This window comes from Eptesicus fuscus, chromosome 13 (assembly GCF_027574615.1).
Source record: "Eptesicus fuscus isolate TK198812 chromosome 13, DD_ASM_mEF_20220401, whole genome shotgun sequence".
NCBI lineage: Eukaryota > Metazoa > Chordata > Mammalia > Chiroptera > Vespertilionidae > Eptesicus > Eptesicus fuscus.
The window spans coordinates 11,161,032-11,187,828 of record NC_072485.1 but is presented as its reverse complement, the minus strand read 5'-3'; the positions used below and the strand labels follow the sequence as shown (position 1 = coordinate 11,187,828).

The 26,797-nt window shown below is 38.7% G+C and overlaps 2 protein-coding genes across 4 annotated transcripts in view; one reads left to right on the top strand and one right to left on the bottom strand.

Moving 5' to 3' along the window:
• The first annotated feature begins 1,382 nt into the window (after positions 1–1,382).
• MSANTD4 (Myb/SANT DNA binding domain containing 4 with coiled-coils) lies at positions 1,383–10,168 on the top strand. Of its 3 annotated transcripts, none has more exons than XM_008156085.3 (4): positions 1,383–1,750; positions 2,437–2,523; positions 7,539–8,137; positions 8,491–10,168. In XM_008156085.3, exons 3-4 carry the CDS (start codon positions 7,676–7,678, stop codon positions 9,064–9,066), a joined length of 1,038 nt encoding a protein of 345 aa, XP_008154307.2. In that variant the 5' UTR covers positions 1,383–1,750; positions 2,437–2,523; positions 7,539–7,675; the 3' UTR covers positions 9,067–10,168. The 3 variants fall into 3 exon arrangements, with proteins under 3 accessions (XP_008154307.2, XP_027987804.2, XP_027987803.2); XM_028132003.2 differs by having other exon boundaries at positions 1,387–1,415; XM_028132002.2 differs by having other exon boundaries at positions 1,387–1,457.
• A 13,867-nt stretch (positions 10,169–24,035) lies between these two features.
• Positions 24,036–26,797, bottom strand: part of GRIA4 (glutamate ionotropic receptor AMPA type subunit 4) — a 291,800-nt gene continuing 289,038 nt past the window's right edge. The window contains exons 12-13 of the mRNA XM_028132009.2: positions 26,541–26,655; positions 24,036–24,281 (exon numbers count right to left, since the gene is read on the bottom strand). Of these exons, the coding sequence (XP_027987810.2) occupies positions 24,036–24,281; positions 26,541–26,655 (361 nt within the window). The remainder of the gene's footprint in view (positions 24,282–26,540; positions 26,656–26,797) is intronic.

Genomic DNA, 26,797 nt, shown 5'->3' with positions numbered 1-26,797 from the left:
CAGTAGATGAGTGGATAAAAAGCAGTGGTACATTTATACCATGGAATACTATGCAGCAGTAAAAAAAGAAGAATCTCTTAACTCTTTGAGACAGCATGGAGGGTCCTGGAGAGTATCCTGCTAAGTGAAATAAGTCAGTCAGAGAAAGACAAGTATCACATGATCTCGCTCAGATGTGGAATCTAAGTAACAAAATAAACTGATGAACAGAGTGGATCCAGAGACGTGGCATCATGGAACAGAGTGCGGAATCTTGGAGAAGGCGGGGGAGAGTGGGTGGGGGGGAGGTAATCAACCAAAGACCTTGTATGCATATATGCATAACCCATGGACACAGACAATAAGGTGGTGAAAGCCTTCAAGGGGTAGGGGGTGGGGGGGAGGCCTGGAGCAGGTCAGTGTGTATGTGTGGGGGGAGGACATATACTAGTATAATACTTTCTACAATAAAGAATTAAAAAAACACACACACAAACCAGGATATACTCTGCCCTGGCCAGTGTGGCTCAGTTGGTTGGGCATCATCCTGTGCAGTGAAAGGACACTCATTCCATTCCAGATCAGGGCACGTGCCCATCTCCATCCCCGGCAGGTGGCGTGCAGCAGGCAAAAGATCAATGTATCTCTCTCGGTCTCCCCATCCCTCTGCGCTCCAAAAACCCTGAATAAAAGCATTTTAAAAATATTAAAAAAAGAAAAGAGGACCTAGAGGGAGGAAACCCCGGAGAAGCACGCATTATGGAAAACAATGAAGAAACAGCCAACAAGTCAAATATTTTTTGAGGAGTCAGGTAAAATAAAGATAAGGACTGAGGAGTGATGCCCAGATTTAGCCGTAAGGAAAACACCGGTGACCTTGGCCAGGGAAACCTCAGGGCAATGGTTGAGGCCAAACTCTGTTGCAGTAGCTTGAGCAGAAAGTGATGCCGGGCTGGGAACCCTCGGAGGCCGCGCCAGAGTCCCACTTCCTCTCCGCCCTTTTAAAAGTTGAGGGTCAAGGACAAGAGTAGAGTTTGGAGAGGGCGCGGCAAGCGCCCCAACCAGGCGGAACCCCGCGGCCGGCTGATCGTTAAGGTCCAATCCTGTCCGAGAGCACACTTGACTGACAGAGCCGCGCGCCAAAGACTGAGCGCGGGGCGGGAGGCCGCGAATCACGGGGGAGGAATTCCAGGGCACTAACCCGGAACCGGTTGGGGACTCGCCTCCCATTGTGAGGCCAGACCTGGGGCGGGCCGTCAGCCAGAAAGGCAGTACCCTCCGGGCCAATGGGCGAGCCGCACCCAACGAGTGGCAGCCGCGCCAGCCAATGGGTGGTGGCAAGGGGGCGGGCGAAGTAGGGGGGCGGGGAGTCAGTGAAGCATCTTTTTTCCTAGACCTCTTAGCAGCGGCAGGGCGGAGGTGCCTCAGGGTCGCAGGTGCGTGGCTCCGACCCGGGCGAGGCGGCAGCTCCGCAGACGGTTGGTGCCCTCGCAGCGGGGAAGGTGCCCACGGGGTCAGCGGCCGGCGGCTGGGTTCCCCCGCAGCCGTCTCTGCCCCGGCTCTGCGGCGTAGCGGGACTGCGACGCCGGGGAGAAGTACCAGGCGTGGCTGCAGCCTGACCCGGAGGGTGGGGCGGGCCCAGGCTGCTGCGGGAACAGGATGCAGAAGTTTGCGGGCACCTGGTCGGGCCACGAATGTAGTCTCTGGAGAGAGGCTGTCTGAGGTCGCCCCGTCTCCTGTGGGGGCAGCCGCAGCGCTGTGACCGAGGCAGGTGCGACTCCCGGCTCCCGAGGCCTCCTGGGAATTCAGTTCTGGATTCTTCCCGGGGATGGTCGCCGGGCGGTCCCCAGGGAAGCGGCAGGAGGGGGTGAGGGGTACTTGATTAATCAGGTGTCTGGCGACCTTAAGGAAACTTTAGTTACTTACCTACTGCAAGTTCTAGACAAGAGCATTTTATATGGCAAGGTAGTGAATAACAGCGATTTTCACCCCCTTTCACCTCATGGCACACGTAAACTACCAAAATTCTGGGGCACACCAAAAAAAAAAATTATAATATAAAATTTATACATATATATATATATATATATATATATATTGCCGATTTGACAAAAAAGGAAAGATAATTTTGATGTCTATTATTGAATTGGCTGTCATATTTTAAAAATTGACAATGCAAAGGAAAAGCGGTGGGTGCCCTTGACTAGTCAGGTATTGCACGTTTTTAAATTCCTCGCTGCAGGTCGGTGTGCCCTGGCGCACTGATTGAAAATCGCTGTCCTACCTGGTGGTTGGGGTGGCGGGTCAGGTGGGGGCAGCTTGTAGACGTTGTGATGCTTTTTTTCTTGAATAGCCTAATGAATTTACCCCCCTCCCCCCATTTTTTTTTTTGGACCCAGAATTTACTGCCTGATTTTCCTCAGATCTTTTAATTCTGTCTTATTATGCAATATTTAGGAACTTCATTCTCAAGTGTTAGTCCTTGAGAAAAAATTGACCAGTTATAATATGCCATTGGCGGTACATCATCTTCAAAAGGATTACGTAAGTGAACTACTTATTATACCGACTTCCAACCGGTAAAGAATGATTGTGAGATTGGATTCAGGAAAATGGCTGTTCGCTGTGACTGAGCATGGGAGATTTATGAATTTTTAGAGGGTGCAACTACTGATTTCCCTTCTGTAAAGATAGGGAAGGCCACCAATATAAAAGGGATAGCATTTGACATGTAAAATAGCATCTTTTCACATTTTATGAGGCATTACATACTCAGAACCAAGAATATGTGCCTGGCACATAGTAGAAGCTCAACAAATATTTTTGAGTAAAGAATTGGATAATGGATGAGAGAAAACCCAGGCTCTGTTATATGAATACCAAAATGTAAAGGAGAGGATAGGAAAAAAACACACAAACAAACCACAGTAATGGAAATAAAGGTTAGTTGGTTAGTTTCTATCCCTGCAAGCATAGCTACCAAATTTAAACTTAAGGTGCTTTCCACCATTCATCAGAAGATATCAAAGGATTTTATACTACTAAGCCATGACTGACTAGAAATCCAAGGTACATGCCATTATCAATTTCAGTAAAGTTAAATATGTGTGTTAAAGTGCATTTGGTCAGTGAAATAGTCCATCAGTTTAACATAGAACAGTTAGGGACAAAGAGATACCGCTTTTGTAAGATAGAGGCATGGAGCTACAGATCGCTGGGAAAAAATAGGAAATGCGAATAACAATGCTGCCAAATTGTAAAAACATGTTGACTCAGGCATAGTTTTAAGAGGACTGTTATGTTTGCCAGGTATGATAAGTTTATCAGAGTCCGATTACTAAATTGATCTCATAGTCTATAAGAGTCGCAAAATCTGAGGATGGATATCTGCATAAATTAGGATTCTCTTGACAACTGTAATCATTTATTATTACACACATTATATTTTATGTATTACAGTTTATATATTAGTACAGTAACATTGCCTCCATATAAAAGGTAACCTGCTTGAATTTCAAAAATATATCTGAACTTTCATAGATATATTTATCTCTTGTAGTAAGTGTTCCAGCAGAGGAAAAGGTATTAGTAAGCCAGCATTAAAGATTTGTTGACATTTGGCCCCAACCTAGTTTCTCCTCTTTATTACTGTCTCTATTTAGTCTTTTTGTTTTATAAGATCCAAATTAAATGCTGATTTCTTCTCACATCCTTGATCCCACCAAACATGTCTACTTTTTCTGAACACCCAGTGTATTTTGTTAGTACTTCTCTTGTTGCACTTTTTATATATTCACATTCACCCAGTAATGAAATATTTGCTTACTGTATCCAGACACTGTACTTGGAAATGGCTAATAGTTGGTATTTCTTGAGGGCTTACTATATCTTAGGCATTGTAAGATTCTTAATTGGATTATCTATTTTAATCATTAAAACATCATGCGTATTAATTCACTATTTTTCCCATTTATAGATGAGGAAATAAGTTTATAAGGTTAAGTAATTTGCTTAAGAACATAGAGCTAGTAAATGGTAGAATTAACATACAAGTCTAGGTAGTCTGTATTCACATCACAACTTCCAGTTTGTAGTCTTCAATATAATTTTTCATGTAAATTTTTTATGTACAATGTTTTACAAGATTATAAATTAATAGCTGGAGTACTATAGTCTTCTGTGATCCCTTATTGCTTCTAATGTAAAATAAATGATTATAATACAGCTTGATAGTGGAAGCATGTAGCAAAGACGTTAGAGTTAGATGAATGAGAACAGTGAAGGCATCTTGGACAGATATTTAGCCAAGGGCTGAGGATAAGTAGTCATTGGCCAGACAAAAGTGCATGGACCCTGAGAGTTGGGAGGCTGGGCTAAAGGAATGCATATGATAGTGCTGAGGCAGGGATCACGAAAGCTGGAACTGTGCTGTTAATACAGTAGCCAGTAGCCACATAAATCTATGTGTGGTTAGTCCAAATTGCACTGTAAAATGTAGTGTAAAATACCCACTGGATTTTGAAAACAATGAAAAAAAAGTAAAATATCTGCATTACTTTTTATATTGATTATGTATTTAAATGATAGTATTTTGCTATATTAGATTAAATAAAGTATCATAATTTTTACTTGTTTCTTTTTAAAAAATGTTTTTTAAATTATTTTTAAAAAAGTATATTTTTATTGATTTCAGAAAGGAAGGGAAGGAAGAGAGAGAGAAACATCCATGATAAGAGAGAACCATTGATTGGCTGCCTCCTACACTTCCCCTATTGGGGATTAAGCCCACAACCCAGGCATGTGCCCCGACTGGGAATCGAACCCGTGACCACCTGGTTCATAGGTCAGTGCTCAACCACTGGACCACGCTGGCCAGGCTAAATTGATATTTAGAGAGTGAGAAAGGAAGAAACATAGAAAGATCAATGAGAGAGAGAGAAACATCATTGACTGACTGCCTCCTGCATGCCCCCTCCTGGGGATGGAGCCCAGGCATGTGCCCTGACTGGAAATTAACCAGTGACCTCTGGGTTCATAGGTGGATGCTCAACCACTGAGCCACACCGGCTGGGCTGGAAGTCTACATTAGAATTGATTTGCTTGCAATCTTTTTTGTTTTTGAATGCTTTGCCCTTTTTATAGGAGTGTGAAATTGACTGATTTTTTTGAGAGTTCGTTTTCTACTCTTTTGAAATTTCAGTTCTCTCTGACCTCCATTTCAGCAGCAAGTGGCAGTTCGTATAATTATGCCACATGAGTAATGGAAACAAAAAGATAGTGATGGGCATCTTTTTGGTGATGTTATTACATACATAGAGTCAGTTAAACAGAGATTACTGGGAACTTGAAAAACTTCAGTGAAATTGTAATAAAAAATACCTTTTTATTTGAGTTTGGAAATAAGGACTTTGCATTCACTTTTAAGTCCTAAACAGAAAAGACTCAAACAATGGTAAAAAATATGTGTTTACTTTTCAATTAACATTAGTTAACCTTACTCAATTGTTATGTTTTGCTTCAGTAGGAGATATTATTTGAATTGCCAATACTAGAGAAATACTTTTTACATTAATAAGAATTTTAAATTGGCCGATATTAAAGTATTTAAGAGAAGAAACCATGGTAGAGTGAAACCTACCTGGTTGAAGCTTTGAAGTGTTTTCCTGCCTATATACAGAACTTTATCAGAACCTTCCACATATATTAGAATCTGCTCTTTTTGAAAATCTTCCAAAGTAGTTGAATCTCAAAACTTAGCAATGCATTTCTAAGATTTAGGGATCACAAGCTGCTGCTAATAAAGTGGAAGGAGATATAACCTAAGGGAATCAGATATACATTGAGTGGCCAGATTATTATGATCTCTGAACGAATAATAATCTGGCCACTCAGTGTATATCCTATGTAATAAAAGGCTAATATGCAAATTGTCCATTCGACCAGCAGGCAGGCCGGCCAACCGCCAATGTCCCCTCCCCCTGGCCAGGCTGGCTGGACTCTACCCATGCACGAATTCATGCACTGGGCCTCTAATATATACACTGAGTGGCCAGATTATTATGATCTCTAAATGCATAATAACCTGGCCACTCAGTGTGTGTGTGTGTGTGTGTGTGTGTGTGTGTGTAACATAAACTTCAGTGCATATACCCTCTTTGATGCTTTGACAGCATGAGTTTCTGGAAACTGGAGAAACATTCTGTCTTGCATCCATGTAAGAGAAATGTTTACAAGAGGATCATTCCCATTCAGAATTTATATTAAAACTTAGCCATGTCTGTTTTAAAATTTATTTCATGGAGGCTCCAAGTATACTTACTTGCCTTTAACTCTGCTATTAAAATGGTCTAGGACATTTGTAAGGTACTGAGAAGTTCTTCAAAGAAAGGCAAATAATTAAAAGCATTAATTAGAAACAAATATAGCCTTCAACTTTGTTTTGCTTGATGTTAGGAGCTTTTGTTTAGGTGGTTTGGATTGAAGGAGGGAGAGGATGTGATGAGCATTGAGGGACAGAATTTCAATGGGGAACCATGAAAATGTGCATTGATTTCCATAAGGTTTAAGAATATAATTATTAAAAAATTTAATTGGTGATCTTTTTCTTTAACTGATTAATTAGGTGGGGTGGCTTGCCACTTTAATGTTACCCCTTTAATTCTGTTGTATTCTTACAATAGTTTTATTGTTCTCGGGAATTTTATAACAACCTTGGTATTTATGTGTAGGTGTAACCTAAAAATGAGTTTTAATTTGAGAAATAGTAAAATATAAGTAGTTGTCATTTCTCTGATCAAATTACAGTCTATAGTTGTTTCTGAATTTTATGGATATTTTTAGCCAGCCTTTTAATGTCCCTCTAAAATTATTCTACAGTCTGAATTTTCCTTTTTGATATCTTAAACTAGTGGTCATTTTGACAAATTGGCTCATTCATTCATTAAAAAATTATTTATGCTATGTCTGCTGTGTGCCAGAAACTCTGCAAGACTCTGGAAAGGTGATGGTGAGCAGAACCTTGCCACCCTCATGAAACTTCTAGTGAAATGGGGAGAGAGACTCTTGGCTACATGTTAACACAAATGTGACATTTAGCGAGGACAAGGAAGGAAGGTGTGTAGTCATAGCTTGTTAGAGCGATTTGACTTGCCAGGGAAAGTTTCACTGAGGAACAGATGTCTAGTCCGGGAGCTGCAGCATGTGGAGGAATTAATAGGCCAAGAAGAGAGCAGTCCATTCCTAGGCAGGGGGGACAGTGTGCACAAATGCCCTGAACAGGGAAAGAGCTGGATGAGAATGGGTGACTAAAAGAAGGCCAGTGTAGTTGGACTAAGGATGGATTGGGGAGAAGGAGCTGGAGAAGTAGGAAGTAGATCAAGAGTGAATTAGTTAGGAATCATTACAGAAGCCCAGGTGAGAAGATGGTACTGTAGGGCGGAAGTAAATGTTGGCAGTTTTGAGCCATATTTAGAGGGTTTAAAAAAAAAAAAGTTTATAGCTGAGTGGGCTGAAGTCCATTGCAGAAGTTACAGGTTGATTGATTTTACTTTTTTCTCTAGGAATTATCCAGCCTGCCTTTGCTACTATGGAACAGAAACTGATTTAAACGAAGTACCTTGATTTTTGTACTTTGTAACATTCCTAAAGTTCTAATCCTATCTTCTCTTACATTAAAAACTGCATTTAAGTTAGAAATATGAAGCAGTTGAAAAGGAAAAGGAAAAGCAATTTTAGTGTTCAAGAAACTCAGACTCTTTTGAAAGAAATTACAAAAAGGAAAGAAGTCATTTTTTCCAAGCAACTCAACACAACAATTAATGTGATGAAGCGCATGGCTTGGGAGGAGATCGCACAGTGTGTGAATGCCGTGGGAGAAGGAGAACAGAGGACGGGGACCGAAGTGAAAAGGAGGTACCTTGACTGGCGAGCACTTATGAAGAGAAAGAGGATGAAAGCCAACATTAAGCTGGTTGGTTCTGGGTTTCCCCTTCCTTCATCTGATTTAGATGACTCTCTTACAGAAGAGATAGATGAAAAGATTGGATTCCGAAATGAAGCAAATTTTGATTGGCAAAATGTGGCAGATTTCAGGGATGCAGGTGGATCCTTAACTGAGGTCAAAGTGGAAGAGGAAGAAAGAGATCCCCAGAGTCCTGAGGTCAGTATTAGCCTGTGAGCCCTTTTATTCATTTAATTTCTTCAGCTGTGATGTGTGAGTTCATTATAGTCCAGGAGCTGTTAAGAAGCTCCCAGATTTTCAAGCTAACTTCAAAATAGAATATAAACTCATTCCATTTTCTATTCTTTATATCATTAATCTCTTTCTTCTCACCTAAATATACTTCTCTCAATTATCTGTTAGTGACATCAGCTAATTCATTGCAAAATTATTCAAAATGCAAAGTAAATGGTTTTATGTCCTCAAACAATACAAAAAGATTTTAAGAAATATTTAGACAAATAACAATTATGAGATAGAAATAATACTGAAAATTGCTTTTTTTCTTTTAGTTTGAGATCGAGGAGGAGGAGGAAATACTGTCATCGGTCATACCAGATTCCCGGAGGGAAAATGAACTTCCTGACTTCCCTCACATCGATGAGTTTTTTACTCTAAACTCAACACCATCTAGATCTGCCTATGACGAGCCCCATTTGCTTGTAAACATAGAGAAACAGAAGCTTGAGTTGGAAAAGCGACGGCTGGATATCGAGGCCGAAAGACTGCAGGTTGAAAAGGAGCGCCTGCAGATCGAGAAAGAGCGGCTGCGCCACTTAGACATGGAGCACGAGCGGCTGCAGCTGGCGAAGGAGAGGCTGCAGATTGAGAGAGAGAAGCTCAGGTTACAGATAGTCAACTCGGAGAAACCGTCTTTGGAAAATGAACTCGGTCAAGGAGAAAAGCCCATACTTCAACCCCAGGACATAGAAACAGAGAAGTTAAAACTCGAGAGAGAACGCTTGCAACTGGAAAAAGATAGGCTGCAGTTTTTGAAATTTGAATCGGAGAAGCTGCAGATTGAAAAGGAACGCTTACAAGTAGAGAAAGAGAGACTCCGAATTCAGAAGGAAGGACACTTGCAGTGATTTCTCTAGGTCTCCATTAGCAAGTGTTTGTAAACCATAGGTTTTTCTCTGTATCAGGTAATATGAAAATGGTCGCAGGATTAGCTGGGTTTTTTTTCCCTTTTAAGGTCAGTGTTTCAGTAGGAAAAAAGATAGTTGTATGTGGGTAACTGTATGCTTAATAGTGTATTATGTAAAAATTATGTGCCCTAGCATAGACAGCATAGCAGGAGCTATTGCCCTGTACGTTAAAGTAGTGAAATTACATAGTGTGTATAATCTGTGCACTCAGTTTACAATCATGTCTGCGTAAAATTCTAGCTCAGTGATTCTCAGCTGGGGGTGATTTTTGCCCCCAGTGGACATTTGGCAATGTTTGGCAATTTTTGGTTGTCAGAACTGGGAGGTGGGGCGTTGCTGCTGGCATGTCGTGGGTAGAGGCCAGGGATGCGTACGTCCGGCGGTGCACAGGATAACCCGCCACAAAAAGAATTGTCCAACAGAAATGTCAGTATTACTGAGGGGAGAAACCCTATCCCAGCCTGACTGTGCACCTCTATGGCTTTGTTTTATAGTTTCAGAATATTAAATCTCAGATATTTGTGTGGGTAGTTACTTAAATGGCCAGCAAACTTTATGAAACATTACTGTGTAGTATGTAGAATTTAGAAAGTGATGAAAGTTATAGATAATTTATTTCCATCTATAAACTGCTTCAGAAACAATACAGGGAACATCAGTGATTGTCCAAAATGAGTTACTTTGAAAAACAGTTCATTCATCTATTGGTGCTTTAGAAGCAACACACACTTTTTAAGCTTTAGTTCCCTTTCTTCTTTGAATCCATTGTAAAATTGTCATTTCAACCATGTACTGAAATCTTAAAGTAAGTGAATGGTTGAAGCTAGTAAAAATGATGCCAATGTAAAAATGGTACCAGTAGTCCATGAGCTTGAACTCAGTGAGTGGTTATTTGATTTTTAAAATAAATAATAGTTTTTTGGGAGTAGGGGTGGGAGAGAATGTCCTCTGATTCATGATGATGATGAAATAATGATAATAGTTGCTGTGTGTTATGAATTAGGGAAGCACTGTCTGACCTAAACTGTAGAACAGTTCTTGAGGGTAGCTGTCTACATCCACTTACCTGCCGGGTGATGTAGACAGTAATTGTCTCTGAGCCCCATTGTTCTAGTCTCTGTTACATCAAATTAATATTCCTTAATTTGAGGCTCAGAGAAGTCACACACTGAATGAAGGGCTGATCTCATATACTGTAGTGTGTTTTGTCTTTGCTCCTGCCTGAGGAACAAAGTTTTTATCTTCAGTCCCTTTGGTACAGTATTTGTTCTGAGACCAAGGGCTTTTGCTTAACCTGGTGATTTGCTTTAAAGCCCCCTGAGGTCCTTTTTCCACAAGCCAGGTGATTCTAATACACACCAAAGTTGAGAATCACTGCACGAGATCACTTTGTATTTTCTGATTTCCAGGGCTGATGTGTAGCTTTAATATATCCCTTTTGTTGACAGATATTACCGTGATTCTGCGTTTGTTCCTTGTTAATTTAAGAATGTCTTGAAACCATATGTGATATCGGAGTATGGGTACCAAGGAAAAATAGACTTCTGCTTAGTTACCTTGACTTGACATAGTGTTATTTTTCTATAACTGAAATAAATGCTTCTACTCTAGAAATAAAATTTGCCTATGCTAACTCTCTGGAAGCTTATCATTTCAAGTGAGGCTTGTGCTATGAGGGTTGAGGTTATCCAGCCTGGAAGAGAACCTTATCATGGTGAATGGGGGCAGGGGACCTAACATTTGTGTTAGGCACTATGCTGCCTGCTTTTCATACATTCTTTTATTTACTCCTCAGAACAACCCTTCAGCTAAGTCATCTTATGCCTACTTTTATAAGAAAGGAAACAGTGCCTCATCAGTTTAATTAATTAAATACCTGAAAAATGACATTAATCCTGACCCAAGTTTTTAGTGTAAGAGCTCTATGGAGAAGTTGTAGTGAAAGTTTGGAGGTGTAGTTATGTGCTGTAGCTTTGCCACATACTACTTGTGAAACATTTAACTTGTCTGTGATTTGATTTCCTCCTCTATAAAACGGGCTTAATGATACCTGCTTTGCCTATGCTTCATAGTTTTTTTGCCTTCCTCATTCTACCCAGGTTATTGATCAAGTCCTGTCTTGTCTTCTGATGCTTCTGATCAACCTCCTCCAACCTCACCTGTGGCATTTGCAACCTGTATTGCAGCAGCCTCCTGTCTCTCAGCTCCTTCCTTCCTAATCCCCCCTGTATGACACTTCCAGAATACATTTCCCCAAAATACTGCCTTTATCATGTCCTGAGAATAAACAGGGCATGAAGTGCAAGAGGAGCAGAGTGCTGGAAAGATCGGGGTCCAGTCCCAGCTCCACTTACCTGCCGGGTGATGTGGACAGTAATGGTCTCTGAGCCCCATTGTTCTAGTCTCTGTTACATCAAACATAGGCCATGCTTGACTCTCACCATGTGTGGAATAATAGCATTAGTATTATGAAAATACAGTTTAAAACTTGAGAGCAACTTAGTAGTATTGCAAACGTGTTCTACCTAAAATGAGTCTCCCGTTCCCTTCTGAATCATGTATCAAGTCCTCAAATGTTCTTTGCCTACTTTAAGATTTTCTCTTACCAACATGATTAAATGTTTGTGAAGCTGCCCTCCAAATATTCCATTAATTTTTCTTGAATCATGTTGCTTTCCTTGACCTTTCCATTTTTTATCCTTGTGTGGCAATCAGCAGAGCAAAGCTTTTTCAGATCCAGGGACTTGACCATTCTCTACCATAATTTAAACATATTAAAATGAATTTTGCTGAATAAAATTGGAATATTTTACCATATAAAATTGGTACTGTTATGTCTTCCAAAGTCTCCATAGGGAACTTTTGAATAAAAATGTTAAAGTCAACATCAGTCTGCTCAGCTTATGACTCATTCCCCACTTGTCTGAACACTGCCCCTAGACCATAGGTATGAGCCCTGGCCATGTGTGTATCCTGTGACTGTTCCTTTGGCTGTGCTATTGGCGCTTGTACCAGAAGTGGATTTGGCATGGCCTTGCATTTCCTGAGGTAATTGCCATTTGGAGGATTCTCTTTCCCATTAAAGATGATCTGCATTCTGACCCAGACCTAATGTTTCTTTTGATTCTACAAGTAAAAAGAGTGACAAGGATTTTAATTCAAATGTATTAGCTATGTACTCTGGTGCCCTCCTATGAGACCCAGAATCAGTTGTTGGCTTTAGGTTCTCTGCTTCCTATGCCATTTCTAGATCATTGCTTCATTCATATATATATATATATATATATATATATATATATATATATATATATATCTCAAACAAAAAAAAATCCTTGCAGGCATGGAACAGGCTGACATACCTCGTTGTGGGGTTGGGAGGATGAGAAGAGATAAACCAAAGAACTTACATACTTACATGCATAGCCCATGGACACGGGCAATAGGGTAGTGAATACCTGTGAGGTGGGGGTAAGGGCTGGGAGGAGGTGGTGGGGGGATGGGAGATAATATATCTGCAATACTATCAATTGAAAAACAAAAAACACTTGCACCTTTGAAGTGGACACGCAAAATCATTGTCTTTTCATTACTGTTCTTGGTCACATTCATTGACTCATCTCTACCATTGGTAATCCTAGGAAGTTCCCAAGGAATTTTGGTTTCCAAGTGAAGAATCCTTAAAATCTTTGGCCACTTAGTTCTGTGTCCTCATCACCCCTTTCACCTCTTCCACTTCCATCTCAAACACTTGTGTCTCAGTATTCTTTTTAAAAAAAATAAAATATATTTTAATTCAGAGAGGAAGAGAGAGAGAAACAACAATGATGAGAGAGAACCATTGATTGGCTGCCTCCTGCATGCCCTCTACTGAGGATTGAGCCCAAAACCTGGGCATGTGCCCTTGACCGGAATAGATCCAGGGACCCTTCCATCCTCAGGCTGATGCTCTGTCCACTGAGCCAAACCGGCTAGGGCTGTCACAGTATTCTTGACCGAGCCATCTCTTTTTATAATGACAAATTCAAACACCAGCTCAGGGACTAGAATCCCCAAGCTTTCCAACTTGTTGCTAGTGTTTATAATCCTCAGGACTTGAAGTCCACTCCCCTTATAATTTGTCTTTCATAACTTTTTTTTCCCCCACTTCAAATTCCATGATCACCATTTCACTCATATACCCATGCAGATTGGTGTTATTCTAAATTCTCAGTCCCTTCTGGACTCTCAACACTGCCTGCCAACTTTATTGTGGCTCTTTAGTCTATCCTCCTCCACTCTCCAAACCATGTGCTGTGGGTGGAACTCTGACCTGAAAAGATATGAAGTTCCAATGATAGGTACGTGAATGCATGTTAGTTGGAAATAATATTTATGGATGTAATCAAGTTAAGGTCTTACTGGATCAATGTGGACCCTCAATCCAATGACTAGTGTCTTTATGAGAGGGAGAGATTTAGATATGGGAATGGCACACGGGAGAATTTGTGAAGATAGATGCAGATTGGAGTGTTGCAATCTGCATCTATCATGTCAGACTTCTGAACTATGAGGTTCCTAAACTCCTAACCAAGTTAACACAAAACTAATCATCACACTTAATCAGAAACTCGGATGGGGCCCAATAATCTATGTTTTAAATAGGTTCTTCAGGTGATTCTCATGCACACTGTTTGGAAACTATAGGTCTATACTTTTTACCTTGATGCTCAGCAATTCCAGTGGCTTCAGTTTCTATTTATATACTGAATCAGGAGAGTTATTTGTATTTTAGGATAATCACTCTGGCAGACATGTAAGGACAGACATAAAAGGGGATATGTGAGGCAAGGAGTAAGGAGACCTATTAGGAGACAATTATGACAACAGTGAAAAGTTATGAGCCATTGACTTAAGTCAGTCATAATATGGATGAAGAACATGGAACAGAGTTAAGAAATATTTGGGAGATACAAGAAATTTAAGATGTTGATTAATTGGATGTGAGAATAATGAAGAAAAGGGGTATTAGAATGATTTTCATGTTTCTAATTTGGGAGATTGGATAAATAGTTGTGCCAGTCACTGAGACATGAAATACAAGAAGAGGTAGAGATGTAGAGTAAAAAATGAGGAATTTGACATGTGGCAATTGAGAAGTCAAAAAGAGATGACCAGTAGGAAATTGGATATATGGGACTAGATTAGAAGTTAGATATTTTTGAGTTAATAGTGCACATAGGTGATTGTAGACATTTAATAATTGTGAGATTAACCAGGTGAAATAAGTCCTATGAGAAGAGAAAGGGGCACAAGGTAATCCTGAGTAATATCAACATGTAAGTTTTGGTTGAAGAAAAAGAGGAGCATAAAGTAGACTGAGGAGGAAGAAATAGAGGCTTAGGGGAAAAACTAAAGAATGAAAAGATCAATTGGCTTAGTTCCATATTGAGTATGTTTAGTTTATATGGCTGCAAGATGTTTATTGTGACTTTGGGAACGACATTTTAGTAAAGTGATGGAGCAAAATAAAGGGGTTAAATAAGGGATTAAAGGCCACTCTTTTCAGTGATTAGGATAAGAAAGGAAGGAGAGAATTTAGTTATCGTCTAGAGTAAGACAACAAGGTAAATAATAATATGGCCCTATCTTATTAAGTTACTCTTACCAGTAGACATGTCTACTGGTAAGAGTAACTTAATAAGATAGGGACTAAGACCAATGGGAATCAAGGAACCGCAGGACTAGGGCTTAAATACAGCATCTGCACTGACCTTGAAGTTGCTGAAGGTGATAAAACTTAGGGTGTAAAGAAAAAATTTGCCAAATGCCACAGTCCTTTTGAAGCATCCATCTTATATAAAAACTGCTGTTTGAAATTCTAACCCTGCTATTTTGGCTTCTGTAAACACTTGCTTGCTTAAATAATAAGGAAAATAAGACTACTCCCATTCCAGAGAGGCCATAAACGTTCCCCAGACTAAGTTATCAATGCTGGTGCCAGGCCAGGCCTTTGGTTGAGGTCTCAAAGCCCCAGCACATAGGGCTCTTTAAGAACTTGCAAAGGGGACCAGAGATTCAGAAGATCTGGCCTGTTCTGTGGTGACCTTAGATGAATGATGCTGGCAGTCTTTGTTATGCATAGAGTTAAACACAGAATATTGTTGGGCACTTTTCATGCAGCATTATATTAATAAGGAAAATGAATCTGCACAATTTTGATTTGTCTTTTCAGAAACTCTCCTGGATGTCACTTTAATTTAGTTCTTATTCCTATTAGCATTATTCTGTTCTCTGGGAAAATTACTAGAACATTTTTTCATTGATACTGGCAATATATAAAGTTGTGTTTATGCACTGACAAATATACATTGAACACCCACTATCTGCTATGCTTTAGGGAAATGGAATCAGTTGACAGGGATGGAGACCAAGGAGTAGCCAGAACTAACACCAAAGCAAGTGCAAGAACAGTGTGGCTGGCACTTTCAATTAGTAGCTATTGAATTGAGTGAGGCAAATGGTTCTCCTGAAGGCTCTTTTTATCTTTCAAACGTGATCACTATATGCTTTTAACTAGCTGATACAGCTTCAAAATTGGCTTTGCCGGGTACATCAGGTAATTCTGCACTAGATGGTACTCTTGTTTGATTAGCAATTGAGCCTCTTTATGGAACTAAATGTTTTAACTTAAATGTTTTTAACTTAAACATAAATGTTTTAAAGTTACATTTCCTAGCTTTGTAGCATTTCCTCAGATTGGAGTCCAGATAGGTATCTTTTTAGTAAAGTCAAATTTAAATTTTGTTTTCAGCAAAATTGTTTTATAAGAAATGTAGAAAATTAAGCATATACTACTATAACTAATATAGAAATAAAACTATAAGAGATGTAACTTCTTGCCCTAGCCAGTTTGGCTCAGTGGATAGTCAGCCTGTGGACTGAAGGGTCACGGGTTCGATTCCAGTCAAGGGCACATGCCTGGGATGAGGGCTCAATCCCCAGTAGGAGTGTGCAGGAGGCAGCCGATAAATGACTCTCATTATTGATGTTTCTATTTCTCTCTCCCTCTCCCTTCCTCACTGAGATCAATAAAAACATATTAAAAAAAGAAATTAACTTCTTAACTTTACATCACTAATTCACTCAGATTTAAGTGAAAGATATCTTTAGAAGTATGACTGAAAACCAAAGCAAAACCCTGTTTTAGGTTATTTAATTGCCTGTGACAATCGTCCCAGCTAAACAAAATTTTCCATAGTTAGGTACAATTACATGAAATGCCTTCTTATTGGATCAGAAAATTCATCTTCCTTCCTTCCTTCCTTCCTTCCTTCCTTCCTTCCTTCCTTCCTTCCTTCCTTCCTTCCTTCTCTCTCTCTCTCTCTCTCTCTCTCTCTCTCTCTCTCTCTCTCTCTCTCTCCCTCTCTCTCCTCTTTTTCTTCCTTCATGACTACTCCTTCCAGTGAGGTAGACAAGGTCATGAAATCAGCCTTCAGCCTTCATTTTGACTCATCATATACTTAATACACACTCTAGGGACTGTTAATGAGGAAAAGTATCTTTCTGTTTCCACGTAATCAAATTCAATTCAATTCATTCATTCAACAAATATTTTATTAAGCACCTACAATATGCCAGGCACTGTGCTGGGTGCTGGGGATACAACTGTGAACAAGATAGACACAGTCCCTGCCCTCAAGGAGCTTACAGTCTAGTAGTTATACAGACAAGTACACAGGCAATTACAATGCAGTATGGTAAGTGCATTGATGGGAAGAAAACATTAAAAGGGCACCTAACTCAGTCTCGTAGGCAGGGGATGGTGGATGGAAATCTTCCCAGGGCAGGTAAAATTCGAGTACTGAAGGGTGAGTACAAGTTAGTCAGGAAAAGAGGAGAGAGGAAAGAGTTATAGACAGAAGAAATAGTACATACAGTGTCCCATGTGCTGCTTTTGAGGTTCGTTTGCAGCAAGGAGAGGTTGGGTAGGGATGAGAGAAGTCATGAAAAGATACATAAGGACCAGGTCATGAAGGGACTCATTTGCTCTGCTCAAGAGCTTGGAATTTTTCCTGAGGGAACTGTGTGTGTGTTTTGTTAACAAATTTGAACTTTTACAAATTGCTCTTACTGCAGCACAGAGATTGAAAGGGGGATAGGAATCTTGAGCGCTGAGGCAAGATACTCAATCCTTGACGTTTTCCAACGTTATTTTCCACGATATCACCCCTGTATTCTCTCCAGTCTATTCAGTTGCATCCAGTCCTTAAACAAGCCATTGCCACGCGCAGCTTTGGGGCACTGTTCATCCCTAAGGCTTTTAGCACCTTCTCCACCTATGAAAACTCAATTTATCCCCCAAAGCCAGACTTCCAAAATAATCCTAACTTGTGCTTTCCGTCAAGTATGGTGATCTCTAAATATTGTGATGTTTATCTGTATTATAATACTTATTTATTATTTCAAAGGACTCAAACCTTCTTTTGATCCATGTTAATCCATTCACAACATAAGGTGACTTTGTAAATAAACATGGGTATCATTTTCTTCACAATTTTCAGTTGAAAACAAGGACTGAGTCTTCATTTGTTGTCTGCCACAAACTATTATCAGTGCCTTCAAATGATTTAAATGGAATAATGAGAATGGGGGAGAAGCCCAAAGAGACAATTATTTTATGCAGCAAAATACAGTCAAGTAAAATTTCAACACACAATGACAGGGTTTGTTGCCATTTTGACAATGATTCATTTCCCAATTCAAACACGCCCTCTTTGACATTAACCTGCTAACGAGGCAAAGACCTGTAAAAGAAGCTAGCTTGGTAAGCAAAAATAATAAGGGCTAGCTATAGTTTCCAATATGGCCCACACTTTACAATCTTAAAATTTCTCAAATAACTCTTATAACGATAAGAAAAAAAACCTTGTTGATATTGTAAGAATGTCTGTTGTTTTATTCTTTTTGGTGGGTACAAAAACCACAATTTTGTACACGGAACAAGAGTATAAACAATATTGATACCATGAGTGACCCCTAGTCTCTTGGTCCTACATTGCAGACTGATGATTTTACGTTAACGTCGTCTTCCTTTTGTTTCTGTTCCGGGTTTTGAGACAAATGCAGTCTGTGGCTACCGATTCGTGTGACGAAGTGAAGGTTACAGCAAACAAGATGACCAACAACTTTTATTAAAAAAAAGTCTCTAGAGTTTATTACAGTGATGGCATTTATATCAATTATTGCAATGTACTGTTCCCTAAGATGGTTAGAAAAAAGAATCGTATTGTCCTCTACTGAATTTACATCATTTAAAAAGCAAGCATGTTTCAGTATTTTTTTCTCCAAAGTAAATGTAAATACTTCCTTTAATTTTTTTTTTTCACAGGATTTACATGTGTGTTTATGATGTTCTTATCACAGTTTAGTGATGTGTTTTCTCAGCTGGACAGTCTTCAGTAGATTAGATGGGTGCTCTGGAGACAGTTAGCATGTTCGTTGACTTCTACAACTATCTCATCCCTTGCTTGTGAAGGCCAAGGCCTTGGTGAGCAAGAACTGCAGAGTTGATGCGCTAACTCGCAAGCCTGATTAGTTTTGAAGTCCACCGGAGTGAAATTTGTTGCTGTTAATACACCCGTCCCAGATCCCCCCGCCCACGTCCCAAGAAAACCTAAGTTGTGAGTTTTCCTGATAGAAAATCTGAGATTGGGTTTCCGAGCTGAGCTCATGCACACGTCGCTGCTGCTGATGTCCGGCGCTCTCAGCCGGAGGATGGGGCTAGCCAGGACCGCGCGGGCCTGCTCCCCGGGCCGCTCCCGTCAGTCACCAACACAGTTTAATTAAGGCACTCGATTATTTTTTTGGTTTTTATGGTAGGTCCGATGCAATGACAGCCAATCCTGAACTTTGTCTAATTGCAGTTCCAGCGTGTACAGCCTTCGGGCAGTCGGGCGTCAAGACGCGGCCGTTTTCACCCACACTCCCAGTGATGGAGAGTCTGGCCTTGTTTCTTATGGCTTCAGAAAAGGTCAGCTGGGGGGCATGGAGAGGAAACAGAGAGAACGCGGGGTGTTACACTAGGTCTGTTTCTTCAGCAATTTAGGACACAACAAACACCAAGGTATCACTAGTAGACATCTGCATTTTTCCCCATATTCTTTTGGTCATGTGAAAACTGGTCATCAGGAGAAAGAAAAGGTCACCACCGGTAGGGAGGAATGAATCGGCCTAGAGTTTGTGGTCCTACCTGCTTCAGAACTCATTCAAAAATCACCAAAGGAGGTTTTGCTTAGCAAATCTGGGGAGGTCACACCTTTTAACTTGCTGCACTCTACACCCTAGTACTTCTTAAAAGCTCTTTCAGATTTTAGTCCATTCTTAGAGTCTTTTTATCTTTACAGGGATTTGTAAAGTCCTTTGCAAGGATTCTGCTCTTAAAATTGTGATGAATTGTCTAAACAAACTATATACATAGAGTGTTCATGACAGGTCTTCCTGTTTTCAGAACACAGACCCAGCCACAGACACCGTCACTCGTTCACAGCAGTTACAGACATGGCCCAGAACAGCACAGTTAGTGACCTAAAGTTCATTCTATGCCTAACATGGAGCTAAGGCTCATGAAGAAGCTGTAAGTGCTCAAAGGGGTCACACGGAACAGGGCATCTTTCAGTCCATCAGGATGGTCATCATTGGGGAGCTTCCCAGATTGAGGTTATGGGGTCAGGTCTCTGAAATCCTCATTAAATTCTTGCTCTCTGTCACATTAGGTAGCAGTTAGCAACATCACACAGTGGAGATACAGGTGGTATTATGTAAGTCTTATTATTCATTCATTGGCTTTAAATTCTTTCAAGAGTTGAATTTTAATGTTAGCTCAAGAGGAAAGTAAGCTAAACAAGATATTCCCTAAATTTGTTATGGCTTAGATCAGAACTTCCTCATAATTCATAATGTATCTCAATTCCATATTGTGAATTTAAGTTAACCTTATTTGTTAGGAAATTCCATCCTGAATTTATTCTGCCATGAAATTTAAATATTTTAATAATTATTGATTAAATAACAAAATTAGTAACTGGAGTTAAATAGTTATAATAAAAAGGTTTAGAGATCAGGCCGCTATAATGTTAGAAAGTTGAAGTCAAATTGCTAGGTAATGACACATTTATGATAAAAATCAGGTCATTATCATAGTTCTGCTTTAGAGAACAACTAAAAAATTAATACTTATTTTCATAATCAGAGGTCAGCATACAATCTCTATAGAAACCCTAGTCATCATTAAATTAAAACAAACCAAGACCAAAGTCTGAATTTGCTTCTTCAAATTCCCTTTCAACATTTAATATTTAGAAAAATAGATAATTATTTTTTAAAAATTAGCAGTTTAGTTTTGTTTTAATTTTTTGAAAAAGAAATACTAATATACAATTAATAAAAGCAGTGTGATTTAAAAAAAAATATTTTTTATTGATTTCAGAGAGGAAGGGAGAGAGAGAGATAAGACATCGACGATGAGCTCTGACTGATTTGGCTCAGTGCATAGAGCATTGGCCTGCGAACTGAAGGGTCCCAGGTTCGATTCCAGTCAAGGGCATGTACCTTGGTTGCGGGCACATTCCCAGTAGGAGGTGTGCAAGAGGCAGCTGATCGATGTTTCTCTCCCATCGATGTTTCTCTCTCATCGATGTTTCTTCCTCTCTGTAAAAAAATCAATAAAATATATTGCGACGATGAGATAGAATCATTGATCAGCTGCCTCCTGCACACTCCACACTGGGGGTCAAGCAGCAACTGGGGCATGTAACCTGACAGGGAATCAAACTGTAAACCCCTGGTTCATAGGCCAATGCTCAACCACTGAGCCATGCTGGCTGGGAAAGCAGTGTGATTTTTTGAATTTTTGCAGAAGGCTTTTGCCATAAAATCTATCTTTGTTTCTTTTCCCTTCTCGTTTGCCTTTGTGAGGAAAAGAAAACATCCAAAGCAGGAAAGATTCCACGTAGTTTTGAGCACTCTCTCCTTCTCTATAGATTGATTCAATCTAGTGTATTAGTTAATAAATCTTTGTCAACTCCTTAATTTCTCTTTAAATCTTGGCATTCTTAGTTCTCAGCATCCTATATTTGTATTTTTCAATTCTTCCATAAAAGGTCATTTCTATTCATCTTGGTGTGAACCTATTGAGCCTGCTCAAACTGAAAAATTTTCTTAAAAATTTCCATATATTCTGCACCTGGTTGGTTTGTTGGGACTAATGGTCATGACCTTAATTGTAAGTGTTCTCCTGGAGGGATGGTCACTTTTAAAGTTGAATCCTACCCTATATTGAAGGTTTTAGATTTTGTTTCTGAGATTCTGGGACAATAGTATCTAAATTATCAAGTATTTGCATAATTATGGCCAATAGAGTTTTTGAAAGGAAAAAGCCATTTAATATAGTAGTGTAACAAAAATAACTTACTCTCAAGGCTTCTCTATAGGTGCAGATCATTTCATTTACCCTGAATTCTATTAAGTCTTTTGAAAAGTCGTATGGATATGAATGCTTTATTTTTATATGAAATTTATTGTCTTAAAAGTTCAACCCCAGGTCTAAAAGGCAATTCATGTGATGAACTGCAATGCCAGGTTCTAACCTAAAAACATTATTACATGTAAATTGTATGTACATAACCTGGGAATTTATATATCTTTTTAACACCTTCCCAGAACTTTGTAATAAACTGACACCCATGAGTATTTCTTTCTAGAATTTTTGTTTTGCTTTTTTTTGTTAATCCTCACTCGAGGATATTTTCCCATTAATATTTAGAGAGTGTAAAGGAGGTTGAGAGACAAAAAGAGAGAAACATCCATGTGAGAGAGACACACATCAATTGGTTGCCTCCGGCATGCACCCCAACCAGGGATGGGATCGAGGCTGCAACCGAGATACATGCCCTTGACTGGAATTGAACCTGGGATCCTTCAGTCCGCAGGCCAATGCTCTATCTACAGAGCCAACGTGGCTTTGGTCTAGAATTTTCTAATATTCTTTTTTCTTTGCTTTGCTTCTCTGCCTTTGGACCTCACTGAGGGTTGGAATGCTTTTGCTATGCCAAAGAAAACTCGGTTTTAATAAACTGGTTATAAAATTCATCTCAGAATGAAGTCTAAATAATTGGCTCTGAAAACTTTCAAGTATTCTTTTTCTCAGTTTGAGAAAATCTCTTCTCAATTCTGTAAATATTAAGATGAAAGAATTATAATGGCTCAGACATCTATATCATCCTAGCTTGCTGTTTTGCTATTAGAAAACGTGCTGAAAACATTGTGATCTGAGTGAATTGAGGGTTTTGTTCTTAATTCTTTTCCACAAAATTGGGCTTACCATTGTGTAGTTATATCTAGTCATTGATTTCCAGATTGTAGATAAAAGCAATTAGATATTAAGATACAAGTATTTCAATAGCTTTCATATGAATAAATAAATCTTAAAGTCAAGCACATTTACCTGGCATAATCTCAGATGTACATCTTTTTTTTTTTTTTATCCTCACCTGAGGATATTTTTCCATTGATTTTTAGAGAGTGGAAGGGAGGGGGAAAGCCAGAGAGAGAGAGAGAAACATGGATGTGAGAGACACATTGATTGGTTGCCTCCCCCATGTGCTCTGACCAGGGCCAGGGATCGGTGTGCAACCAAGGTATGTGCCCTTGACCGGAATCGAACCCAGGACCCTTCAGTCTTCGAGCCAATGCTCTATTCACTGAGCTAAACCTGGTAGGGCTCAGATACATCTTACTATAAAAATTATATTAGGTTTTTGACATCAAGCATGGAATGTCTCTTATGGGTTTAAAGGCTCATTTATCATTTTAATCAGAATGATCAGCCTATTCAGTTGGCTATTATATATAATTTTAGAAAATGAGTTTTAGAGACCTGATTTTAGGAAGAGCAATAACAAAGGCTTTTAGATCTTATTTTAAAACCACTTGCAACCATTAGAGGAAAAACGTGGTGGACATTTAGATTCTTTAAAAATGATCCCCATTTCCTATATTTCATTGAATACCTACAATTTTTTTTTTTTATTGTGGCATGATGAGAGCATATGAGTAAGTGGGGCTGAGCTGGCTTACTTAAAAGCAATTTAAATAAAAAATCCATAATAACTCATGGCAATTTTTATCTTTTACTGTGTTCCTCCTAAGAAACACATATATTACTGATATTTTTAATGGGGAAACTGCTAAATTGCCTAAAATGTCTGCTCACCTTAGTGATATTGTGAACATAAAAGTTGAGTTTCACGAAATAAACATGAATTGTGGTCAATATCCTGATGACTCCTGCCTCAAGGTCTGGCTCAAGGACTACTGTCAGATGAGCAAACAGGTTTTACTCTTTAAAAATACAGAATATGGCTAATGTAAAACTAACTAGAATAGGAGCTAAAATTTGTTGAGCATTGACTCTCTGCCTTGGAACTGTTACGTATAATTTTTCTCAGAAAACCTTATCCGGCAGCTGTCTAAGCTTTGGTCATTTGAATTAGGTTTTATGCTTATTTTGTTAACACTTATTTTAAAACTTGTTCCAGAGAAGATTAGCCTAGTCTATGTACATAGGAAACCCAGATCTAATTTCCGATTTCTCTCAAATTTGGGGTAGAATATACTGTTTAGATAATTTCACAGAGCAATTCTGCTGGTTTGTTTTTGTCTTTCGGACCCTTTCAATGCAGATATCTATTGGCAACATAAAGATTCGAACAGTACATCTGCAGCCAAAGAAAACCAAACCACTTTGCGCTGAAGTTTTAGAAAATATAAAGCTCTAATGAGAAGCAAGCAATACCACCACGGGACAGACAGTCACAACACTGCATTTACAGGATGCATCACCCACTCACTGTAGTAGGCCCTAAGTCCTACCCCTAAATTTTAATACTTTCGGTTCCATATACGTTGTAACCTTCTCTATAGGTTGCTAAATTCTGGGTATTCTGCGAGGAAGTTGGGTTAAAAGTCTGTGCACTCTTTGCCACCTTCATTCTCTTCGCTTCTGCCCTGGACTTGTAACAGAACTCTATCAAAGCCACCAGCATTGCCAAGCCCAGTCCGCCGACCAGAATGTAGAAGACGCCGGCTACGTTGCTCAGGCTCAAGGCACTCGTCTTGTCCTGCGGGGGGATAAACACGCTTCAGTTAACTGTGGAAATGTCACATCCGGACGGTAAAAGAACACATGAAATCCAAACAGCTAATTAGCACAAATGCTTAATTTAACCTGACATCATTTACATGTATAAATCACTGATGTAGGTTTACAAATTTAAAAATAAAGCTTATAGCTCTCAGAAGTGAAATTATGATGATTACCAATAAATTGGATATGATTACATTCAATAAAATCTTAAACATTTTATCATTGTTAACTATGCAATGAAAACCACTGTACTTAATCATAATAAGCATTTATATATTTGCAAAGGGTGGCAGAAGTGGGCTTATTATTAAGTTTGAGAATGACATGTTTAAAATACAGCTACATGGAAAGGGGTTTTGGTTTTCCTGCCATTAAAACGTATTTTTAATGTTTGAGATAGCTCTTGAATAAACCCTACTTCACATTTCCTAATTAAGGAACTAAGCTTTTTTTAAGCTATCAGTTTCACAATTTGTTCATCATTACTTTACAAAATATATACAGATAATGTGCTAGGGTACACATTATTTGTTTTTTTCAGTCACATCTGTGGGAAATCTTATGGAAAGTATCACTTTTACATTCTCTCTACTATTTAGGAATAATTATATATTTGTATACATATCACAGGTGACTTTTTGAAAAGATAGCTTTTTAAAAATACACAAATTACTATGGTCAATTGAGAAATAAATTATGTATGGACAAACTGATATTACTATTTTTATTGATTTAAAAATGATTCCATTTCCACTTAAAAATGCTTCATCAATTACAATTTTAGACATATTATTCTCCAGAGCCTTAGTATACATAAATTCAGATATAGTCAAGCGTATGCTTGAAAGATATTAAAATTATAACAAGAATTCAGAACTTTTTCATAAATTGTAAATATGCATGTTATACATAACATTAATTGAAACGTATTTTGGGTAGACTATCTGAAGGACATCCTCTGGCCATCATCTTGTTGGCAGTATGTTTTGTGAAAAATGTGATTTAGACACTTAAATCATTTTATTAAGGACGTGGTTTAATTCCAAAGATGTACTATGTACACTGTCTACTTAGCCATGATATCAACTGATTGAACCAAAAGTTTAGGGTAACTTCATTTTTAAAAAAATCACTCAAGTATTTATGCTTGACATAGGATTTGGGATAGCTATTTCTTTATTGGCCAAGTTTATCTCATTCCACTCTGGTTTAAAGGCAGACAAAAGCGATGAAAACATAGGGATAAGCCCTAGAAAGGGATCAATTAACATTACTTTGTCTCTGTTAAATTAATTGATGCTCTCCTTTCTAAGCTGGTCACTTGTTTAGACTTAGAATTCTCTATCATCTATCTATCATCTATCTATCTATCTGTCATCTATTTTTTTCTTTCTAAAAGGAGATATAGAAAAATAATAAAAGAAGATTCTAAGAATCATCGTCTATGGCTTTCAGGCACTGTTACTACATTCTATTAATTTGTGCAGTATTTCGATTCACTGATAGGTTGTTACATTTTTTTCCCCTTTGGAATTAAAATGCAAATGTTTCTAACACTATTTTCAACAGAATCAGGATTATAGCTTCCTGAAATATTTTAAAAGGAATTCATGAACAACAGATCTTAGAACTTGAGGCTATCATCCATAAACACTGATTTATTTAAACCATTTTGATAGAATAGAATTGAAAGATTCACTCTGTTGATCTGTCAGCACAAAAATATAAAAGGGCCTCTTCAAACTAAAGTGGAATGGTTGGCAATATAGTCACAAAAGACTGAACTTCTGAATAAGATATAGTTAATATTTAAAATCTTTTTCTGAATGACTACTGATCAATTTCCCATTTTTTGTCTTGGGAATACATCTCTTGTTGAAAGAATATATTTCATGGTCTTTGCCTCCAAAACAATAAAAAATCTTAAACCTCAAAAGCACTACTTTTATTAGTGGTACGTAAGCTTGAGAATAATATAAGGAATTTTTAATATTTTATGTATTTTTGTAGGTAATTTAAATTTACTTAAAAGCCTTAGTATTGGGGAGCAGGTTGCAATTTTCTATAAAGACTGTCCCTGTGGCTGAAATTTGTGACATTAACTTCGAATTTAGGCAGTGTAGAGAGACATGTTTAGTTTTTACTGTGTCCATACGCTTTTTTATTTTTTGACAATTGCTCCCGTTTACTGCTTTGTGAACACAAGAGGAGGCCCCGAACTGCAGCGACTGACCTTGCTTCCAGAGTCCTTGGGTCCACATTCACCTTTATCGTACCACCATTTGTTTTTCAGCTTGTCTAAGACGCCTGCCTCACTGAGTTTCAAAACGGCAAGGTTTACAGGAGTTCTTCACGTGGAAAATAACATAAATAACATTATATATGTTATTTTATGTTATTCAAGTAAAACTACATTAGAATCGCATGGCAAAGTGACAGAGCAGAGGCCACAGTAGGCGCTATGTCTTGTACCGTAGGCCCAGGTTTAGA

What these genes read in the sequence shown, in the direction of transcription:
- MSANTD4 (XM_008156085.3), top strand. Translation starts at nt 7,676, where the DNA reads ATGAAGCAGTTGAAAAGGAAAAGGAAAAGCAATTTTAGTGTTCAAGAA. An exon ending in GAGATCCCCAGAGTCCTGAG is followed by an intron (nt 8,138 to 8,490) that starts GTCAGTATTAGC and finishes TTTTTCTTTTAG; the next exon opens with TTTGAGATCGAGGAGGAGGA.